The sequence below is a fragment of the Perissodus microlepis genome, chromosome 23 (genome assembly GCF_051167445.1).
Source record: "Perissodus microlepis isolate ML-2025 ecotype Zambia chromosome 23, ASM5116744v1, whole genome shotgun sequence".
In the NCBI taxonomy this organism is placed as follows: Eukaryota; Metazoa; Chordata; class Actinopteri; order Cichliformes; family Cichlidae; genus Perissodus; species Perissodus microlepis.
The window spans coordinates 36,111,170-36,129,217 of NC_140482.1; the positions used below are offsets into that span (position 1 = coordinate 36,111,170).

General features: G+C 40.2%; 3 protein-coding genes across 4 annotated transcripts; 2 read left to right on the top strand and 1 right to left on the bottom strand.

Moving 5' to 3' along the window:
- Position 1: 1 nt before the first annotated feature.
- Positions 2-2,473, top strand: itpa (inosine triphosphatase (nucleoside triphosphate pyrophosphatase)). The gene is made up of 8 exons (XM_084922590.1): positions 2-111; positions 364-421; positions 512-576; positions 660-733; positions 825-856; positions 1,662-1,774; positions 1,855-1,931; positions 2,128-2,473. The coding sequence occupies exons 1-8, from the start codon at positions 49-51 to the stop codon at positions 2,261-2,263; spliced, it is 618 nt and encodes a 205-aa protein (XP_084778716.1). The 5' UTR covers positions 2-48; the 3' UTR covers positions 2,264-2,473.
- A 3,171-nt stretch (positions 2,474-5,644) lies between these two features.
- On the bottom strand, positions 5,645-7,028 carry rangrf (RAN guanine nucleotide release factor). The gene is made up of 2 exons (XM_084922713.1): positions 6,953-7,028; positions 5,645-6,827 (listed from the first exon to the last, which is right to left on the bottom strand). The coding sequence occupies exon 2, from the start codon at positions 6,812-6,814 to the stop codon at positions 6,233-6,235; it is 582 nt and encodes a 193-aa protein (XP_084778839.1). The 5' UTR covers positions 6,815-6,827; positions 6,953-7,028; the 3' UTR covers positions 5,645-6,232.
- Positions 7,029-8,182: 1,154 nt separating this feature from the next.
- On the top strand, positions 8,183-17,874 carry vamp4 (vesicle-associated membrane protein 4). Of its 2 annotated transcripts, XM_084921681.1 has the most exons (9): positions 8,184-8,397; positions 9,066-9,203; positions 10,025-10,126; positions 12,884-12,930; positions 13,253-13,303; positions 14,195-14,295; positions 15,933-16,012; positions 16,430-16,481; positions 16,579-17,874. In XM_084921681.1, the coding sequence occupies exons 2-9, from the start codon at positions 9,201-9,203 to the stop codon at positions 16,602-16,604; spliced, it is 462 nt and encodes a 153-aa protein (XP_084777807.1). In that variant the 5' UTR covers positions 8,184-8,397; positions 9,066-9,200; the 3' UTR covers positions 16,605-17,874. The 2 variants fall into 2 exon arrangements, with proteins under 2 accessions (XP_084777808.1, XP_084777807.1); XM_084921682.1 differs by lacking the exon at positions 9,066-9,203 and having other exon boundaries at positions 8,183-8,397.
- Positions 17,875-18,048: the final 174 nt, after the last annotated feature.

The window sequence follows — 18,048 nt, forward strand, 5'->3', positions numbered from 1 at the left end:
GTGGAAGTGCTCGGTTCGCTGTTGTTAGTCATCCGGGTTCAATTCATCATGGCGGTACCCGCTGGAAGGTCTGTGGTTTTCGTGACAGGGAACGCAAAAAAACTTGAAGAAGTAAGAAACAAATACTTCATACCTGAGATGGATTGTATGTTTACGGTCGGAGTGGCCTTTCTAATCCGTTCCAGGAAGAATATGTGTCCATTTAACGGTCCTTTTCATGCTGCATGTTGAGCTAGCTAGTTAAAGTGAAATTGAGACTGGCGCAGTAACTTAATCCAGAAATCCCTTGTTTCGTTTGCCACAAAAAGGCCTCACAAGATTTATGAAGATTTATGCTTCGTCTGCTTGTTTGTGATCCATCAGGTCATTCAGATACTGGGCGACAAGTTTCCCTACAAACTAGTGGCGAAAAAGATCGACTGTGAGTATCAAAAGTAACACCACTGGCTAAAGAAAAATAAATACATTAAAATTATGTGGTCATTGCTTTTGCAAAATTTTCTTTATGCAGTGCCTGAATACCAGGGAGAGCCAGATGAAATCTCCATACAGAAGTGTAAGGAGGCTGCACGACAGGTACAATATAATACCACTGCCATATCACGTATTAATTAAAGACAGTGCCTTAACACACACACACCCCCGCCCCCCCAATTCAGATTGATGGACCAGTCATAGTAGAGGACACCTGTCTATGTTTCAGAGCTTTGGGGGGATTACCTGGTCCTTACATGTAAGTCAACTATCTAAAGTATGTATTCAATGATATCATCTTACATAGTGATAGTGAGCGTCAATTTTAAAACAAATATTTGTTTCCATAGTAAATGGTTCCTGGAAAAACTCAAACCAGAAGGTAAGTAATGAAATAAATGCTATCTAGAATGTGTCGTTTAAACAAACTTATGCAGAGCTTGATGGATGCTTGATAATCAAGTTAGGAAATCCCAGAAAGTTGATTCAGTTCATTTGGGCAGATTGCTTTCAATTGGAGAAACCAGTCATCCCTTATCCAGATGACTTCACTGCAGGCTGCCAAACCATATAGACAGTATGGTTGCATAAAGATCAGCACCACTGCTTAACAATGACTCACGTGACCAGATATGCCAATTAGAATTTTCTTCAGAAAAACCAAACAACTGCTGGCTAGGCATGTTGCACGGAAGTGTTACCTGAACAGGCCAGAACTCGGCAGTCTACACTTACAAGCCAGAGGCCAATCTTTTGATGAAGATGTGCAGATTCTGGACAGGAAAGAATGAAGGTTTGAGCGAGGAGGGCATTGATATAAAAATAGAGGCCCCCTTCCTCAGTTCTAAAAGTACATCTCCTACCATCTTGCAATGCCGTGACTGGAGCCATTCCCCAGTTCTTTGTTAGTAGTACTCATGGCCATTCATATTTGCTTATCAGCAGTCATCAACTGATCGTGTGGCTCATTCTTATGCAAGCAACTTAATAGTTAAATTTTACAATCTGTTTATAAACCTGCAGTCAGCTGATACTGAAGAAGTCGCACGGTCACTTCATAAACCAAATCAACATTCTGGGATTATGCAGAGCTTCTTTAGAAAAACTAGTGTTGACTTTTGAGTTGTTTTTTTTGTTTTGTTTTTTTTTTTGTTTTTTTTAATTATTATTTTTAAAATACGTTTTAGGCTTGTACAAACTTCTAGCTGGATTTGAGGATAAATCTGCATGGGCTCTCTGCACTTTTGCGTACTCTGCTGGGAAAGATGAACCCATTCAGCTCTTCAGAGGGAAAACAGAGGTCAGTCTGTCTCTGTAAATCTGTCCTGGTGTTTGTGCTTTTGTGCGTGTATTTTGAATTGACTCCTGTGGTATTTTCAGGGGTGCATTGTAGAACCCAGGGGGCCTCGAGACTTTGGCTGGGATCCCTGTTTCCAGCCAGATGGATATGACAAAACGTAAGCAAAACAATTTGCATTTCCCCCTTTTGACCAACAAGGGGAGCCAGAGGTTAACACACTGCCTCTGCATTATCAACCATACAAAATCCTTTTTGCTTCATGCGGTGCACTTGGGATGAAGTATTACTGTTATTATTTAACATTTGTATCAAATAATAATTTTCACTACTAATTTCTTTTCACTTCTCTGCAGCTATGCTGAACTGCCCAAAGAAGTTAAAAATTCAATCTCCCACCGGTACCGGGCGCTTGCTGCCATGTCTGAGTATTTCTCGCAAACCAACAATACCACACCACAGACCAAGAAGAAGAAAAAGGAGGAAGACTAAAGATAACTTTTGCTCCAACTTCAGGCTTTGAAGTTGCAGTATTATGCATCAAATATAAAGGGAGAAAATATTCCTTAATAAGACACTGTTTGTTAGCCCAGAAAAATACAAAAGAAAACATTTTTGATGCGTACTCGTAGTCTCTTAAGCGGGCAAAGTGCTGCGTAATATCTGTTTTCTCTTAATTTTTAATAAATGTTTTTGAACAAATGCAATAGTCCATGTGAACATTTCTCTTTGAATATTACCTCTTGGATACTCTGAGACAACCTTCTGAGTTTTTGCTTCCAAGGACTGACAAAGATAGACTGAGGAATAGTATAATTCATAAAAAACAAGAGCTCCAGGGTCCTGATGAGAGCAGCAGACTCCTCTGTGGCTGAGACTGGCTTCTGGATTTGGGGAGGGAAGCACAGGGCTGGAGTCCACAGAGGGGAGGGTCCCTGAAGGGGAGAGCGGGGTGTTCAGTACAAACACCACAGTGATAACAAAGAATCTTGGGTTAAAAATGACCCATGCGGTGAAAGCCTCCAAGCAGGAGCTATGCATACACCTGTGACTAATATCTCCCACATGTATTGAATCAGTGATGCATGCTTCCACAGCAGTAGAAGCATGTGTCTGCTTCTACTGTTACCAACTGTTTAATTACTTCAATCACTTGAATCAGTTGTGTATTGTTCTCACTTATCTTTCCTACATGAAGCACTGCACACTGTAATTTTTTCCCATCTAGTTAATAACATTGATAATCAGTAAAAGTAACAGTTTCAGAAATAAAAGTGCAAACACAGGACCGACCACCCTGTTTCCCTAGACCTCTGACTCTGATTTGGGAGTTGAAATAACAAGTTGCAAAAAAAAAAAAGAACACGGGAGCTGTTTTGTTCTCGTCAGGAAACATTACCAGTTTTTCCCAGAATACGAAGTCTGCCTGCCAGGCTTCAGGTTACTAGAGGTAAAAGACAAAACAATTACTGTAAGTGCTGAAACATTAATCAAAGCCCCACTGTCTGTGTGAATGTTGGATCATTTGAAAGGTACGATAAGGGCATAATACCTAAATTTCAATACACTGTCCAAGCCTACTAACAGGAACAATATTCATGTTTTTAATATGATACAGTTTTTGGCTGATAATGTGTTATGTCGTCCCTGGGGTCTATTTATGTAGATTTCTAAGTGTCTTCAGCCTCATATTTAGAAATCTCACAATATATTTCATTCACTCCACTTTACTTACTTTAGTACTACTTGCAGCTCATTTTTTCTTGCCTTTTTTGTACTAAAGAGTGTCTGCAGCACTTAAAAAATCTGTTTCCAAGAAAAAGAGTTCTACTCTTGGTACCATCCAAACTATAGAGTTTAATAATGCCAAAGTTTCTGAATTTTCTTAAAAAGCCCTTCAGGTTTAAAGTTTTTGGACACAGTTTTAGAAAATGTTGTTATACAGATACTGATTTCTGGAATGGGAAAAAAAAATATATATATACATATACATATATATATTATATATATATATATATATAAAAATATATATAAAAATATATACACGGGGCGATCGTGGCTGGGAGTTCGTCTGGTAATTGGAAGGTTGCCGGTTCGAGCCCCGGCTCGGACAGTCTCGGTCATTGTGTCCTTGGGCAAGACACTTCACCCGTTGCCTACTGGTGGTGGTCAGAGGGCCCGGTGGCGCCAGTGTCCGGCAGCCTCGCCTCTGTCAGTGCGCCCCAGGGCGGCTGTGGCTACAATGTAGCTTGCCATCACCAGTGTGTGAATGGGTGGATGACTGATTGTGTAAAGTGCTTTGGGGTCCTTAGGGACTAGAAAAGCGCTATACAAAGCCCTATACAAATACAGGCCGTTTGCCATTTACATATATCTTTTTTTTTTTTTTAAATTTGTGACTATATTTCTTATATTTCAATTTCCTTTACCATGGCAGAAACAGACAATGGTTCTTTTGTTTGAAACTGACTCTCACTCATGTGCATACGACAAGCATTGCAAGCCAAAAACCTGGAGACTATAGAACTTGCCCAGGAGCCAGTCAGTAGTAGGCTTTTTTCCAGGCACTGAAAGTCCATGGTAGCTGGAAAAGCGTCTCCTGACATGGCCTGCAAATCAAATACCTTTCCCCAAAGCCCTCATGGGGAAACACAGGATGTTTTCATTCTTTATTACAAACAGAACCAACACAATGCTTATTCAAGGAAACTTGCTGTTCTAATAAGAGAGTATCCTTTGGTTAAAGAAGGAATGTGCTGCTTAGGGATCACTGAGAGGAAAGGATGCCTGACTTTACGAGATTCTTAATCAGTCGTGGTTGTGCCAGAGGAGAGGGAGGGCTTGATGTGGCACTGGGGAGACAGACTTTACTTCATTTTTATTTGTTATGCACGACTCACCTGAATTCTCCTGCTGTGACAAGTTTTATTTAACAGCAGATTCAAGTTAAAAATATTTTTTTCTTCCTACAATAACACGTGTACCTGGAAAAGGCTTTGATTATACACCACATGACTTACAATGCTGAAATCTAAAAAAAATCTGACTGCAGAAGGACACTTAATAGAGGCCATATTCCACTCTATAAATTTGGTTTCACCAAACTCACTCTTGAATGAAGTGTCTCCAAGGGATTTTAGGGTTCAGACTAATGAATTAATCCACCATGAGGCCACTGGTGTGCATGATGGAAACAGTCGACCTAATACATATTCCTGCTGGGACTGGTCCTCTCCGTTTTCACTGTTTATGACAAAACCATGGAGCTCTCTGTGGAGGCACAGAGGGCTCCATGAATATTTTCCTGTTTTTAACTTCTCCAGAGAGATGTTGGGATCTAATTTTAGCCAAAACCTTCTGACTTGTACAATGACTTTTGGCACTACTTTTATCACCACTGTACTGTAAAAACAGCCAGTATAAAGAGCATATCAGAAGCTGGGTGTTACAAACTTAAAATCAAGTAGTCCTAAGGGGAAGACTGCGATTTATACATAAGAATAAGGTATTTCTCTTCGTTAGTCATTTCTAATTTACTTGTGTCTTGTCTGAAACAGGTTTCTCTTGTAAATGAGACACTGAGTCTCAATAGGACTACCTGTATAAATAAAGTTTAAATAAAATAAATAAGTCTGCATAAAACATGCTTGAGTACAACAGCAGTGTTTTAGAGTAAAATACAGAGAGAATGAGACAAATAATTCCAGACATGTATAATAAAAGTCATTATTTTTTTCAACATTTAATTGTTTTTGTTTCAGCCCTTAAATTAAAGTTGATTTTGAAATTTTATCACCTTGTAAACATTTCAAGACCCAACTGTACCTTTACGTGGAAAGGAAATGTCTTCAAATGAACGATAACTTGCTCATATTAATCCAATATGTGAGATTTACTACAGAATATAGTGGCATGGTACATACCAATCATTTGAACTTTAAATAAAACTAAACAATAGTGGGAGCCTTGTTCTCGTCATATTTAGTTTGCAGTTTTTAAATAGAACAAAGCATAACAGGGACTCCTGTGTTTCAGGGAAGAAGCATGACTGCTGCTCTCTGAAAACTTTATTTGCATCAAAACATACATCTGACTATATCTCAGCCCTAAAACAGACCATAGCATTGACGCCATGCATAAAATATTTTTTAAAATATGTAATTAACTACTGAACTGATTGAGAGATTTAAAAAAGTTTAACTATGAGGTTATTCAACAAAGCATTTTCCCTCATAATAGCACTTTTTTAAAGATAGCAACTGCATTATGGTACAGGGGAAAGGTGGCTTTAAATAAAGGGTCCATTCCACCAGGGAGATGTGTTGTATGACATTTGATGCAAACAGAATAAGCTCAGAATTTCAAAAATATAGTCTATAACCAGTCTGCCTTTTAAAAATGCTGTTAATGTCCCCCAGGGAGAGAGACTGAGAGACACCACATCATAAAAGTGGACTTGCTCTACCCGAAGAGCCCAGGGTTATGCAGAGTCAGAGTCTGTAAGAGGTGCTGGAAGTCCTTCACCATCCAGGGCTGTTGGTGTGTCCCCACTGCACAGGCACTGCTGCTCTCAGGGCTGATACTCTGCGGGTCATTAAATGTTATGAGGACATCTGTGGAGAACTGCGGCAGACGGAACAGGCCCAAGTGGATGGTCACTGAATTCCTTGCTTCTTCATTGAACTTAGAGACGCACTGAGTCCCAGACAGCATCCACGCAGTGCTGCACTCTGACAAGCACAGCTCAGATTTGGGCAGAGCCACAACACTGGTCACTTCAAAAGCCCCCGGCTCCAGAGCTTTGTTGCTTCCCGCGATGTCCTCAAAGTGGTACCTGGCTGCATCCTGGTCAGCCACCTGACCCTGGTACTCCACCAACTCGACGATCAGGCTCTGGTCTGTGTGGGCGTGGGCAAACACCTCCTGGTTGTCCGGGATTTCCCTCAGCTCACTGATGTCTGTGGCGCTGTGAGGGATCACAGCTGACAGGGCTCCTCCAAACAGAGGATGAGCCTCGTTAGCGCTGCCTGCTGCACTCTGCATTTCTCTGTGAAGCCTGTAAACAGAAAGAAACACCACAGGTGAGACCGTCTCCACCCATATAAACACCACCTACTTAACAAAAACTGTAAAGGAAAAAAAAGAAGCTTATAAACACACATCTGCAGCTCACCAACTCACCTCCTACTGCACGGTCAATGTGGTTCCGGTGAAAACTTAATCTTCTTCTTGCGTGTGTGTGTGTGTGTGTGTGTTTTTTTTTGCCATTATAACAAACACGCTGCTGCCACCTACAGGTGTGGCAGACCTCGACAGAGACGATTTCGCAGAATAAACTTAAAAAATAAAAATCTAAAGTTTCTGATTTTGTTTTAAAGCTCATAACATACATAGCAAAAAAAAAGAAAGAAAGAAAAAAGAAAGAACGATATAAGTAGGTTTAATTCGAACATTTAAATGCTGAATGTCCAAATGACGTACATGGACGTTCAACAAAACAAAGTTCCCAATATATTATTCATCTGCATAAAAGTAACACAAATTTTGTGCTAAAAGGATAAGTATAAACTTATATGATCCCACTCCTGCTTTCTGTTTCATAGCAAGATTCAACTTTCTTTCAAATTACCTGGAAATGACACAAATGACAAATGACACAAATAAACAAAAGACTCCCTTAACGAGGTAAAAAGATGGATAAATTAATTTACATTATTTTTTTTGTTGCATAAATTGATTAGGTTCATTAATAATCAGCAGCCATAACTATGCAGTTTCCACAGGTCTTTTGTTCCAATTTGAAATCAGACTTTGCCTTTATGTGATAAATTACACCTTGGATACGGATTCAACTTTTTTTCCAACTTTTTTTGGGAGGGTGGATTGTACCTTTAAAAGATGTTGGGTACATTAATTATGTTTGGTGTCAATTGGATTTGTGGGAAAGAAACGACTCAGTCTTTTCCTTTGTGAGTAAAAATAACGTATTTTTTGTTCGAAAATGTGAAGTTGTCAGTGTTATCAGCTCAACATTTTTAAGCAACCCAAATGTAACAAGGAAGAAAGCATGTACAGAAAGAGCGGAAGAATCTGTCTATTTATAGATCAGCTAAAACTTATTTTATCGTATTTATTTGAAGAAACAAGTGGTAATACCCTTGGCACAATTCTCTGTCTCAGCACTGGTGATTGTTTGCAATAAATAAGGTAAAGGCACCATAAATACATTGGTAAAATTATTTGTTTCTTTGAAGAGACCAGATTTTTCTTCTTTCCAAAAATATATTACTTTGATCCCATTTGAACTTTCTGTGTAGAAGTGGAATATTTACTGCATAAAAGAACGTAAGGTAAAACATTTTCCGCAGGCCGTCAAACATCTGCAGCATTCTCTCCTCCTCCACCAGCTGTTTGTGTTGATTTCCTGGTCAGCTGATTCAGACCGAGCAAAGATAGGAAGAGGAGAGCTGACGTCCACAATGATCATCGTGTTTCATGGTCATTGATAGCATTTGCGATGAATCAAACAGATCCGTAAAGTCGCATTAAGCCTTCGTGTTAATTTCTGAGTTTCTGTGTGGAGGAGTTTACCGGCTTCGAGCGGCGGATCCTGTGGAAAACAGCAGGTAGCCGCGTTAGCATCCTTAGCTTAGCTTGGTAGCTAAGCGGCCTGTTTGATACGGGTAAAATAATAAAGAAGAGTGTAACTAAGCTATAGTAGCTTTTAAATTGTTTTTCGTATTGTGGAGTTGAAGCTTCATTGTTAATTAGGTTGACAGGAATATTATTTGCTAAGATTTAGGCTGTCAAATAGCTCGACCTGCTAAAGTTGTTGACGGCTGTGATATAATGTTAATTAGCTTATGAGATTGTGAGCTTGAGTGTTCAGTTTTACTCCTTTGCTAAACTGAGGGATCCTTAAAGCTATTACTTTACTTGTAATAGAAAAAAAGGGGGAAAATCGGTCGCAGATAGCCAAGCTTTACTCATCTGGTATTCCTCCCTTGATAGAAATTGATTGTGGGATTGATTTTTCATTCTTCTTCTGTTTGCGTAAAGTTGCAATCAATGAATTGACTAGGGTCATTAATAATCAACAGCCAACATTAAGCAATTTCCACAGGTCTTTTGTTCCAATTTGAAACCAAGCCTTTCCTTTATGTAATAAATCACTGCTTTTCTTTCTGTTTTTCTGTTTTTTTAAAATTGACTCATCCTGCTTTCCTGCCTGAGCCTTAACATGTTACATAGATGTAACTCTGGCTTCTTTCTCTTCACACTATTCCTGCTTCAGATCTGTCCCCTGCCTCTCTTCTCTGTTTACTGGAAAGCTCTTCTCCTCTCCTGACCACTGAAAGGCCCAGTTTTCCAGCTGCAGTGCCAGAAAAGGAATCTGAGAAAGCCACTGTGTCAGAACTAGCTGGATTCAATGGTATAAGTTGTATTGTTGGGTTAACAGAGGTTCTGTGTGTGTGTGTGTGTGTGTGTGTTTGTGATTATATTACCACTGAGGGTCACATGTTGTTTAGTTCAGTGTCACAGAGGCCCTTTAATGAGGCATCTGTGTGTGTTTTGTCTCGCTCTTTGGAGCATGAAACACCCAAACACAGACTCCAGGGTGCATAATTGGAAGAACAGCATGTTTTCCATTTCCGTGTTACATGGAGAGCAATGATGACATTTCCTTTCATATCTAGTGAGACTCAACACCTGCTCCACCAGAAGGATTTGGATTTAAAACAGAAAATAAGATATCTGTTTTTGCACTGTTTTAAAAAAATATTATGTTTCTTGTATATGAGAAGCTGGAAACTCAATATCTGATCCAACATCACATCCAATTACTTTGGGGACTGCAATAATCAGTTATCTTGAGCTACACTCTTGAGAGTCCTAAACCTGATACAGTAAACGGGCTATGTAAAGTAAAATAGCTCAGATGAATAAAATAGAATACAGATGTCTTGCATTAAAGTGGCTCAATATATCCAGAACAATAAGAGTGTAGCGAACAGTGAAATAAAGTAGCTAAACAAACAAATAGAGTTGTATTGCTGAACCGTGAATTCACATTTAGTCATTTATAATGTTTAGATTCTCAGTATGTTTGTAAACTCTGCATGTGGTTATGTCTGTAACTCCTTTCCTCTTACCAATACTGGAATCTTCTCAATTCAGGTATCTAACTCTGTTTTAAGTTCTCCCACAGTGTGGTAAAGCTTCATTGATGATTTTTCTTCTCCTGCCCTACAGAGGGAGCCAGACCGGGAGGAGCAGCCTGAAGACAACATGCCACCGAAGTTTAAACGACACCTCAACGACGATGAGGTCACGGGATCCATTCGCAGCGAGAGGGTGAGACACAAATAGACATGAAGGAGCTGGTGCTTGGCATTTGGGTTTGTAACAAATTGCATCTGCAGTTAGAGAAGTAAAGTAGGACATGTAGTATATTTTCTTAACCACTTATACCATTCATGGTTGGAGAGAGATGGAGCCTGTTCCTTCAGATGTTGGGCAAGAGGGTACTGGACATGCTGGACTTCTATCTCATAGGGTAACACATTACTTTTACTGTGGATTGACTGATTGAGCCCATCCTGAGCGAGGAAAAAGCCCTGTATCAGATGTAGATTTTTCCAAGTTTATTTGTCAGATTAGTCATAATGGAAAAACAACAAAAATAAGGGGAGAGAACCAAAGCGACTTTTTTTTAAGGGGTGAAGCTTTAGAAACTGCTACGGCCAAATGTCTGGTCCTCATCAGGTTGATCATCCCGTCCCACGCACCTGCACCTCCCCTGTCCTCCCTCCTATTCTTTATTGTGTTCATTCCTCTGTGTCATCCTGTTTGCTGTTGTGTTGAGCTGAGATCAAAGCAAAGCTTACCGGGAGGCTTGCATAACAAAATAACCTCCCATGCTTTTCCTTCAGTGCCTGGCCTCCTGTCTTACAATAATTGCTAACAGTTTCCTTCACGTCTGCTGTCTCGAATGGAAAGAAAGAAAGAAGTTTGTACAGAAGGAGATTGTTAGTGCCTTAACTTATAAAGCATTTTATGATCATATGGCCACCATTCCCACAGATTTTTTGCAGATGCCATGTTATTTACAGGAGAATAAATTGTATTGGCTCGACATTGAGTGGCAGAATTGACACTACAGTGCATCCATAGGCGCCGCAGTTATTAGAAGGTGAATGCCATGGCTGAAAGAATTGAGATTTTAACCTTGGTTACTGCTAAGGTAATGAAATTCAAATGTAATTGATCTTTCTCATAAAAATTTCACACTGTTGGGTTTTAATATCGATTACCTTTCTTGTGTAGTATCTAGTAGCAGTGGATAAAGTCCACCTGCCTTCAGTCCAATAAGAAACAGACTCGTTCTCTTCTCCTGTGAGTATTCAATGCAGCTGTCCTCACTTATTCTTTATAATTAGCAATTTACACCAGAGTGCAGTGGCTCACACTTGTCGTCACTGCAGGGATATTGTGGCGTAATTCACCGTAAGATGCCAGACAGTTTGTCCCATCCTTTTCTTTTTACTTTTTTATCTGATCTGTAAATTTTTATGTTGGATTCTGATTGATACTGATTGTCCATCTATTCATCCATTTTCCTCCACTTATCCGGTTCGCTGGGGTAGCAGCCTAAGCAGAGACACCCAAACCTCCCTGTCCCTATCCTAGTCCTCCAGCTTATCCAGGGGAACACTAAGGTATTCCCTGGCTATCTGAGAAATATAATCTGTTCAGTGTGTCCCTGGTCTACCCTGTGGCCTCCTTCGGGCAGGACATGCCTGGAAAATCTCACACAGGAAGCATCCCAACCACTTCAACTGGCTCCTTTTGATGTGAAGGAGTAGCGTCTGTACTCCAAGCCCTTCTTGAATATAAAGGAGAGGCCAGCCACCCTTTAGAGAAAGCTTACTTCTGCCACTTGAATTCACATTCTCATTCTTTTAGTCACTATCCAAAGAGCATGACCATAGGTGAGGGTAGTGATATAGCATAATGATCGTCCTGCTCTGAAACCATTTCACTCCAGTGCTTGTGTAATGTAGTGGCTGCTCTCACACATCACATTCTTGGATCAACAGACTTGAACTTTTATTGCTGCACACTGTGACGACTGCCCACCTGGCCAGTAATAACAAGGCACCAGGCTGGAAAACAAAATCTGGGGAAAAGTTAATAGTGTGCTTGAATTCAGCCAGTCATGCAACACAAGCTTGGGTTTGTATTGAGCCTGTCTTAGAAATAAGACAAGAAAACACATCGGGTGTCTGTTTTAGTAGTCACATAGCTCTTTGTAGGTAGGCAGTGTGTTTACACACATATTGGTTATGTGTTCCTCCAATTATTATGCATTATTTTAGTGATGCCCTTATTTTAGGTCATCACTAACAACCTCTACTTAGAACAGATGAAGGAGTTTTTATTGGGCTTTGGCCAGCAGAAATTCAGCTTTTTTTTTTGCTTTTCAGCCACCACACAACAGCCTGATATTGGAGCCCTTTGTAACTTTGGCCGGTTGTAGCATGGATCCTGTGGAACTTGATTTTTGTAGGATAGGGCCTGCATTAGTCAGACTTGTTGTTGTATTCCTGAGTGATTTTCTTGCAGTGTGCTGGGGATTATTATCCTGCAGCGGGCTGCTATGGGGTTGTGCTGTTTTGGCATCAGTGTTTAGGCAGGGTGTTCAGGTGTGAAAGTAACATGTTGATTAATTGCCAGGACCCAAGGTTTCCTAGCAAACAACTGCTTTTTAACAAGGTGATCAGTTTGACTGTATTTTGACCATCTGTTAATGGTTTTAATGTTTTGGCTGATCGATGCACTGGGCTAATGTTGTATTCACTGTATTGACCTTCGAAGGATAGTAAGCCAAAGGCTGCCATTGATCCCTAAAGCAGCATTGTGGCCTTTTGGTGAATAAAGTGCATCCAGTTTCTTGAGTTCTCGTCACCAGGACTACTCCTCAGCAATCTGCTCAGGCTTTAATATTGGTTATAGACTAGCGCTCTGACCAAGTCCCTCCTTATCCAAAGTAGATATCAGGCAGGCAATAGTCCCAACTTCTGTGACCTCTGACCTTTTTCTCTTTTACAGAGGAATTTGTTGGAGGAGGACTCTGATGAGGAGGAAGACTTCTTTCTGTGAGTGTTTGTTAATTAATTTAATAATAATACATTAGATATTTAAAATTAAGTTGTATTTCAAACAGTAGAGCATTAATTTGCTCAGATGAATCAGGTTGTGAAGATGTTATGTTTTTCTGACATATACTGACCAGGTTTTAGAGCTTGGAGAAAACAACCAGCCACCAAACTGAGAAAGTTTAATAGCCAGTCTAAAGTTGTAGCCAGTCTATGGGAGTAATATTGATAATATTGATTGTTAGAGCATAGTACACTAACCAATCAGCACAATTCATGCTTGTAGTCTGTACATTTGACTTCATCCATGCTTGTTTTTCAGGAGAGGGCCAACAGGACCCAGGTTTGGACCTCAGAATGACAAAATCAAGCAGTAAGTACAAACACATACCTCATTGCAACAAAGAATCAGAGGTCAGAGTAATATTTCCATTACTGGTTTTGGTATTGGTGTTATGTAACTATGGTTCGTAATGTTTACCAAAAGCTGCTGGTTATTACGAGATTGTGTAAGAGAGCCCATCATGTGCAGGTTATTGTGTAACCTTCTCAGGATGTCTCAGTCCCTCTGCAGACTAACAGAGAACAGAGGAGGTCATTGTTTAGACCGTCTCGCACTCGGACTCGTTTCTCCACACTCCATTCATACTTTATAGTTTGTTATTGTTGTGAGCATATGAAACTAGATGCCATAGCTGCACATTTGACGAATGTTAAATTCACGGGGCTCTTGAACCTTAACTGCTGTGGTCACTGTAGTTGTTTATGTGTTCTTTTATGTCTTTCTAATTGTTTGTTTTGCTCTGGCTTATGACTGTATACTACCTTCAGCATGCAATCAAGCTGAAAGCCAAGTCTGATAATTTACTGCAGAGCTTTTGTTTGAAACAGTCAGTTTGATTGTGAGTGAGAGCAGACAGTTGTTATAGAGAGACATTCCACAGTTTTATATCATTACTTTTCCTCCCTCGTGAGTTTCTTTGCCAACTTCTTCCCGCTTGTTAACCACGCAGGCCTCCAAGTGGTATTACTCTAAGATAAGGGTGACCTAAGGGTAATGTGAACTACTCATGCCATACTCAGTTATGAGTAGTATAAATAAAGGATTTGAACTTAATGCTGCAGATACCTAACAGGTGCAGACAGGTCACGCTGAGGCTCTCAGGCTTTTCATTGTCTGCCAGCTGGACAAGGCCAGACATAGAGAATCTTTTTACTGAACCAAAATAAGACCGGTCCTACCGTTGTGATTCTGTGTCCTCAGGGTGCAGTCGCAGGTCGACGAGGTGATCGACGTGATGCAGGAGAACATCTCCAAGGTGATAGAGAGGGGCGAGCGACTCGATGACCTGCAGGACAAGTCAGGTGAGACACACCAGCCGCCGCGTGTGCATATTTACCAGACGTGTGCACTACTCAAGCATGAAAGGCAGGAAATACCATTACTATTATTGTTTGTTTTAAGATTTAGTTTCCAGAAAGACCCTACAGACTTATTTTATTTTAGGTTACCTAGGTATTTAGTAAATTTGATGCTATGTGCATCAAATTTAGAAGAAAGTCATTTACTAATGAGGCTTGGACATTCGTAGCATGCAAACAACCTTAAAGTTGAATGCCCTCAACTTTAACGGTAATGCAAGCATGTGGTTAGCTCTCATTACAGTGTGAGACTAATTTAGAATAGTTTTTAACAGATGTATTCAACTGGTAAGAAGGTCCAAAGTCAAACAAACAGCTAAGTGTTACTGTGCACTGAAGATATCCTATCTTTACATTGTGTCGGTGTGTTAAGTAAATTAAATGAAACTATTTCTGTAAACCTTAAAATATTAAATATGTTTTGGCTCTTAACAAGGATAAAAGCATTAACATTATGCAAAGTTGCTACTGCACACACTCGGGTGTGCAGTAGCAACGATGGCATGTGAATAGACTCCATACATGCAATGTTAAAAATACCTTGCATCCTTGTGTAACTGTTTCCAGGTATGCAACTTAAAGCGTTGGACAGGTTTTGTGCTCTTACTGCTCTTTGTTGGACACGCACAGCTCATCTTTTTCGCCGCTAATGAAAACACACTGCTGCATTGCACTTGTTGTTTTTTGTTTTGTTTTTTTTGGTGACACACACACACACACACACACACACACACACACACACACACACACACACAGATGTTGTACATTGTACTCCAGCTTAGGTCTATTGTGCTGACCAGACAAGCAAGACAATGACGCACATCTGGAACACATCTTTGTGTGTCTTTGATGTGAGTCTTTGTGCATGTGGACATGTCTGTGTCTAATTGTGGCTCCACTGTGCCTGTCGCCCTTCAGCCTTCCTTCTGCGTTTACGTGAGAAATTTACAATTATGTAATTGACACTAGCAGTTTGCCCTCTGACCCATGTGCAGGTAGTCTGTGGTTAAATTCCATAAGCGTCTTTTTAGAAGCCTGAGCACTGCTCTGTAGTGGTGACAGGTTGTAAACATGGAGATGGAAACAGCAGAGACAAAGACTTTAAATAGGGACGCAAGCTTAGATAAGTAATACAGTGCACACTAGGGAGCTCAACCCTACCTTCATGTTATCATGCATAAACATAAAGTTAACAACGGTATCCAAGAAACAGAAAATCGGCGGTGTGGGTGAGTTGTTTGGAGAAGGGCTGGAGGAAATGTGTTTTTGCTCCATTGTGTTTTAATGTGGAAACTTGTACAACAATTGATGCCAATAGAGTTGGTTTAAAAAAAAGATGTTTAGAGGAGTGACTTCACCATCACAGTTAAGTCTTACATAACTCCTACACATGCACAACACCGAGCCAAAAAACTTGAGTGACCCTATCCAGTTTGAAAATGAAAACAATATTCAGCTTATTGTTTACTTTACCAATAAACAGATGTCCTTTTTTTTTTTTTTTTTTTTTGTCCTCTTCGATTTACTTCCCTCCTCACGTGTCCTTCACTCATCTGTGCCGTGATCATGTGATGTTGCAGAGAGCCTATCGGACAACGCGTCTGCTTTCAGTAGCCGAGCCAAACAGCTGCACAGGAGGATGTGGTGGAGAGATATGAAGGTGGGGCATCCATTTCTTATTTAATATATATATATTTAAATGCAACACAGATAACATTTAAATATCTGCTCATTGTGGAAATGAGGAGGTAATCTAGCAAATCAGCTTGATTAGCAAAAGTTTTAAGTTCTGTAGTTATCTGTAGTCTGCAAGTAGCTATTTCCAAAGTTGATCTATAAATAGGCAAAGCATTGAACCCCATGATAGCTCCCTTCATTTGGATAATGAAGGAGAAATTATACAAATTATACAAACATTTTACATATTAATGAATGCCTACATTAACTTTTAGTGTTATGTTTAATGCATTTAATGAGTTATTTTTTGCATGTATTTACGATTATGACAGTTTTTGGTCCTCCACGGGAGATGTTCACCGTTGTGTGTTCTGTGTCTAACGTGTTGTTTCTCTCTCAGATGAAGATGATTATTGCGCTGGTGGTGGTTGCTCTCCTGCTGATTATCATTAGTAAGTATTATACCAAATACATGAACCGAGTGTAAATTTACAAAGTGCGCGGGACTTCTCTCTTACTGTTACTTTTTTCTTTTCTTCTCTTCATCAGTTCCAGTGATTCTTCGATATCGCTAGTGACTTCGGAGGAGGATGGGAACAACCTTCCTCTTCCTCTAGCTACCCCTGCACACAATCCTCCACTCCAGCTAGGGGCGGCAGCCAGCTTCCCACACCCTCTTCAGTATCATCCTGTATACCCTCAAGGATCTGGTCTCTACTTGCCACTTAGTACAGATCTTATCACTGTATTCTCACATAAATCTACAGTGAGGTCGGTACTAAGGCTTGGTTTGATCCCCAACTTGAAACTAAGCTCCAGAAATGGGACACATGGGGAAAAAATGGGGAGATATTCCACCAGTGCTGTTTGGGAGAAACCTCTCAGCCCTCTAGTCAATGTGAAGGAGTGCTCCATTCCATGATACATATCACATGCAGGATGTGACAACAAGTCCTGCATGTAACATCATATACATCGATATTGTAAAGGCAGGGAATCGATGCCAACCATCTCTTAGTTTAGCCAGTCTGTTTCTGCTGCAGCAGTCTTATATAAAGAGGCTGTGAACTTCCAGCAGATAAACCTCTGATGTCTGCCCACGATTTCCTTGTGTGCTCACTTACTCTGAGGCTTGGACACTGAGAATGTTTTCTGCCCATCACAAGGTGGGAGAACATCTGAGGTTCATCTGTGGGGTCTAAAGTGGTGTTTCTTTCTTAATCATTTCAGTGGCTTTGACTGCTTTCACTTTTCAGGTATCTTTCCTCGTTCTCACAGAAACACGAGACTAGAAAGGAACTACATGTATTCATACAAGAACCTGCTCTGTAACAAATATCACCATAGATTGTTAGTGTACAGAAGAACCATGTCAAACCAAAACACCAAGGTTATGAATGTCTCCTAACCATTCTGTTCTCAGATGCTGAGCTTGGTCACAGCTGTCAAATTTTTTTTCCCGCTTGTGACATTACATCATCTCTCACGCTGCAGATGGTTCTGTTTGGTTTATAGGCTACTTCTGTCTTTTTCTTTTTCTTCACTGTTTTCGATTTCTTATTCGCTCATGTGTTTAGCTGCTGGTGTTCCCGTCGTCGCTGGAGGGACTGTATGGTTCACTGTATGGTTACGTTATAAGGAGGGGGGGTGATTTATGTGGTGAAAGCTGAGCTGTGAAACAAGAGTAGGTGTAACTGTCTGGAATTAACTCTACATGGTCTTTTTTTTATATTTATTTTGGCTGTAAATATTGATTCTGTAATGATGTATAATACTCTGGCATTGCATTGGAAGACTGTGATCCTTTTTTTTTTTTGCTCTGAAATAAAATGATTTTAAAGGGCACTTGTCTGCTTTGCTGTGGTCTGAACTAGTACACGGTCTTATAGGAAGTCAGAATAGATGAGTATGGATGGAGGGCGTATGTGGAAATATGTATAGAGGGGGAAAAAGTAATTCTCATGCTGTACCTCCACTTTGAAACACTCTTAACCATCCTCATGCTCTCAGAGCCTGCAA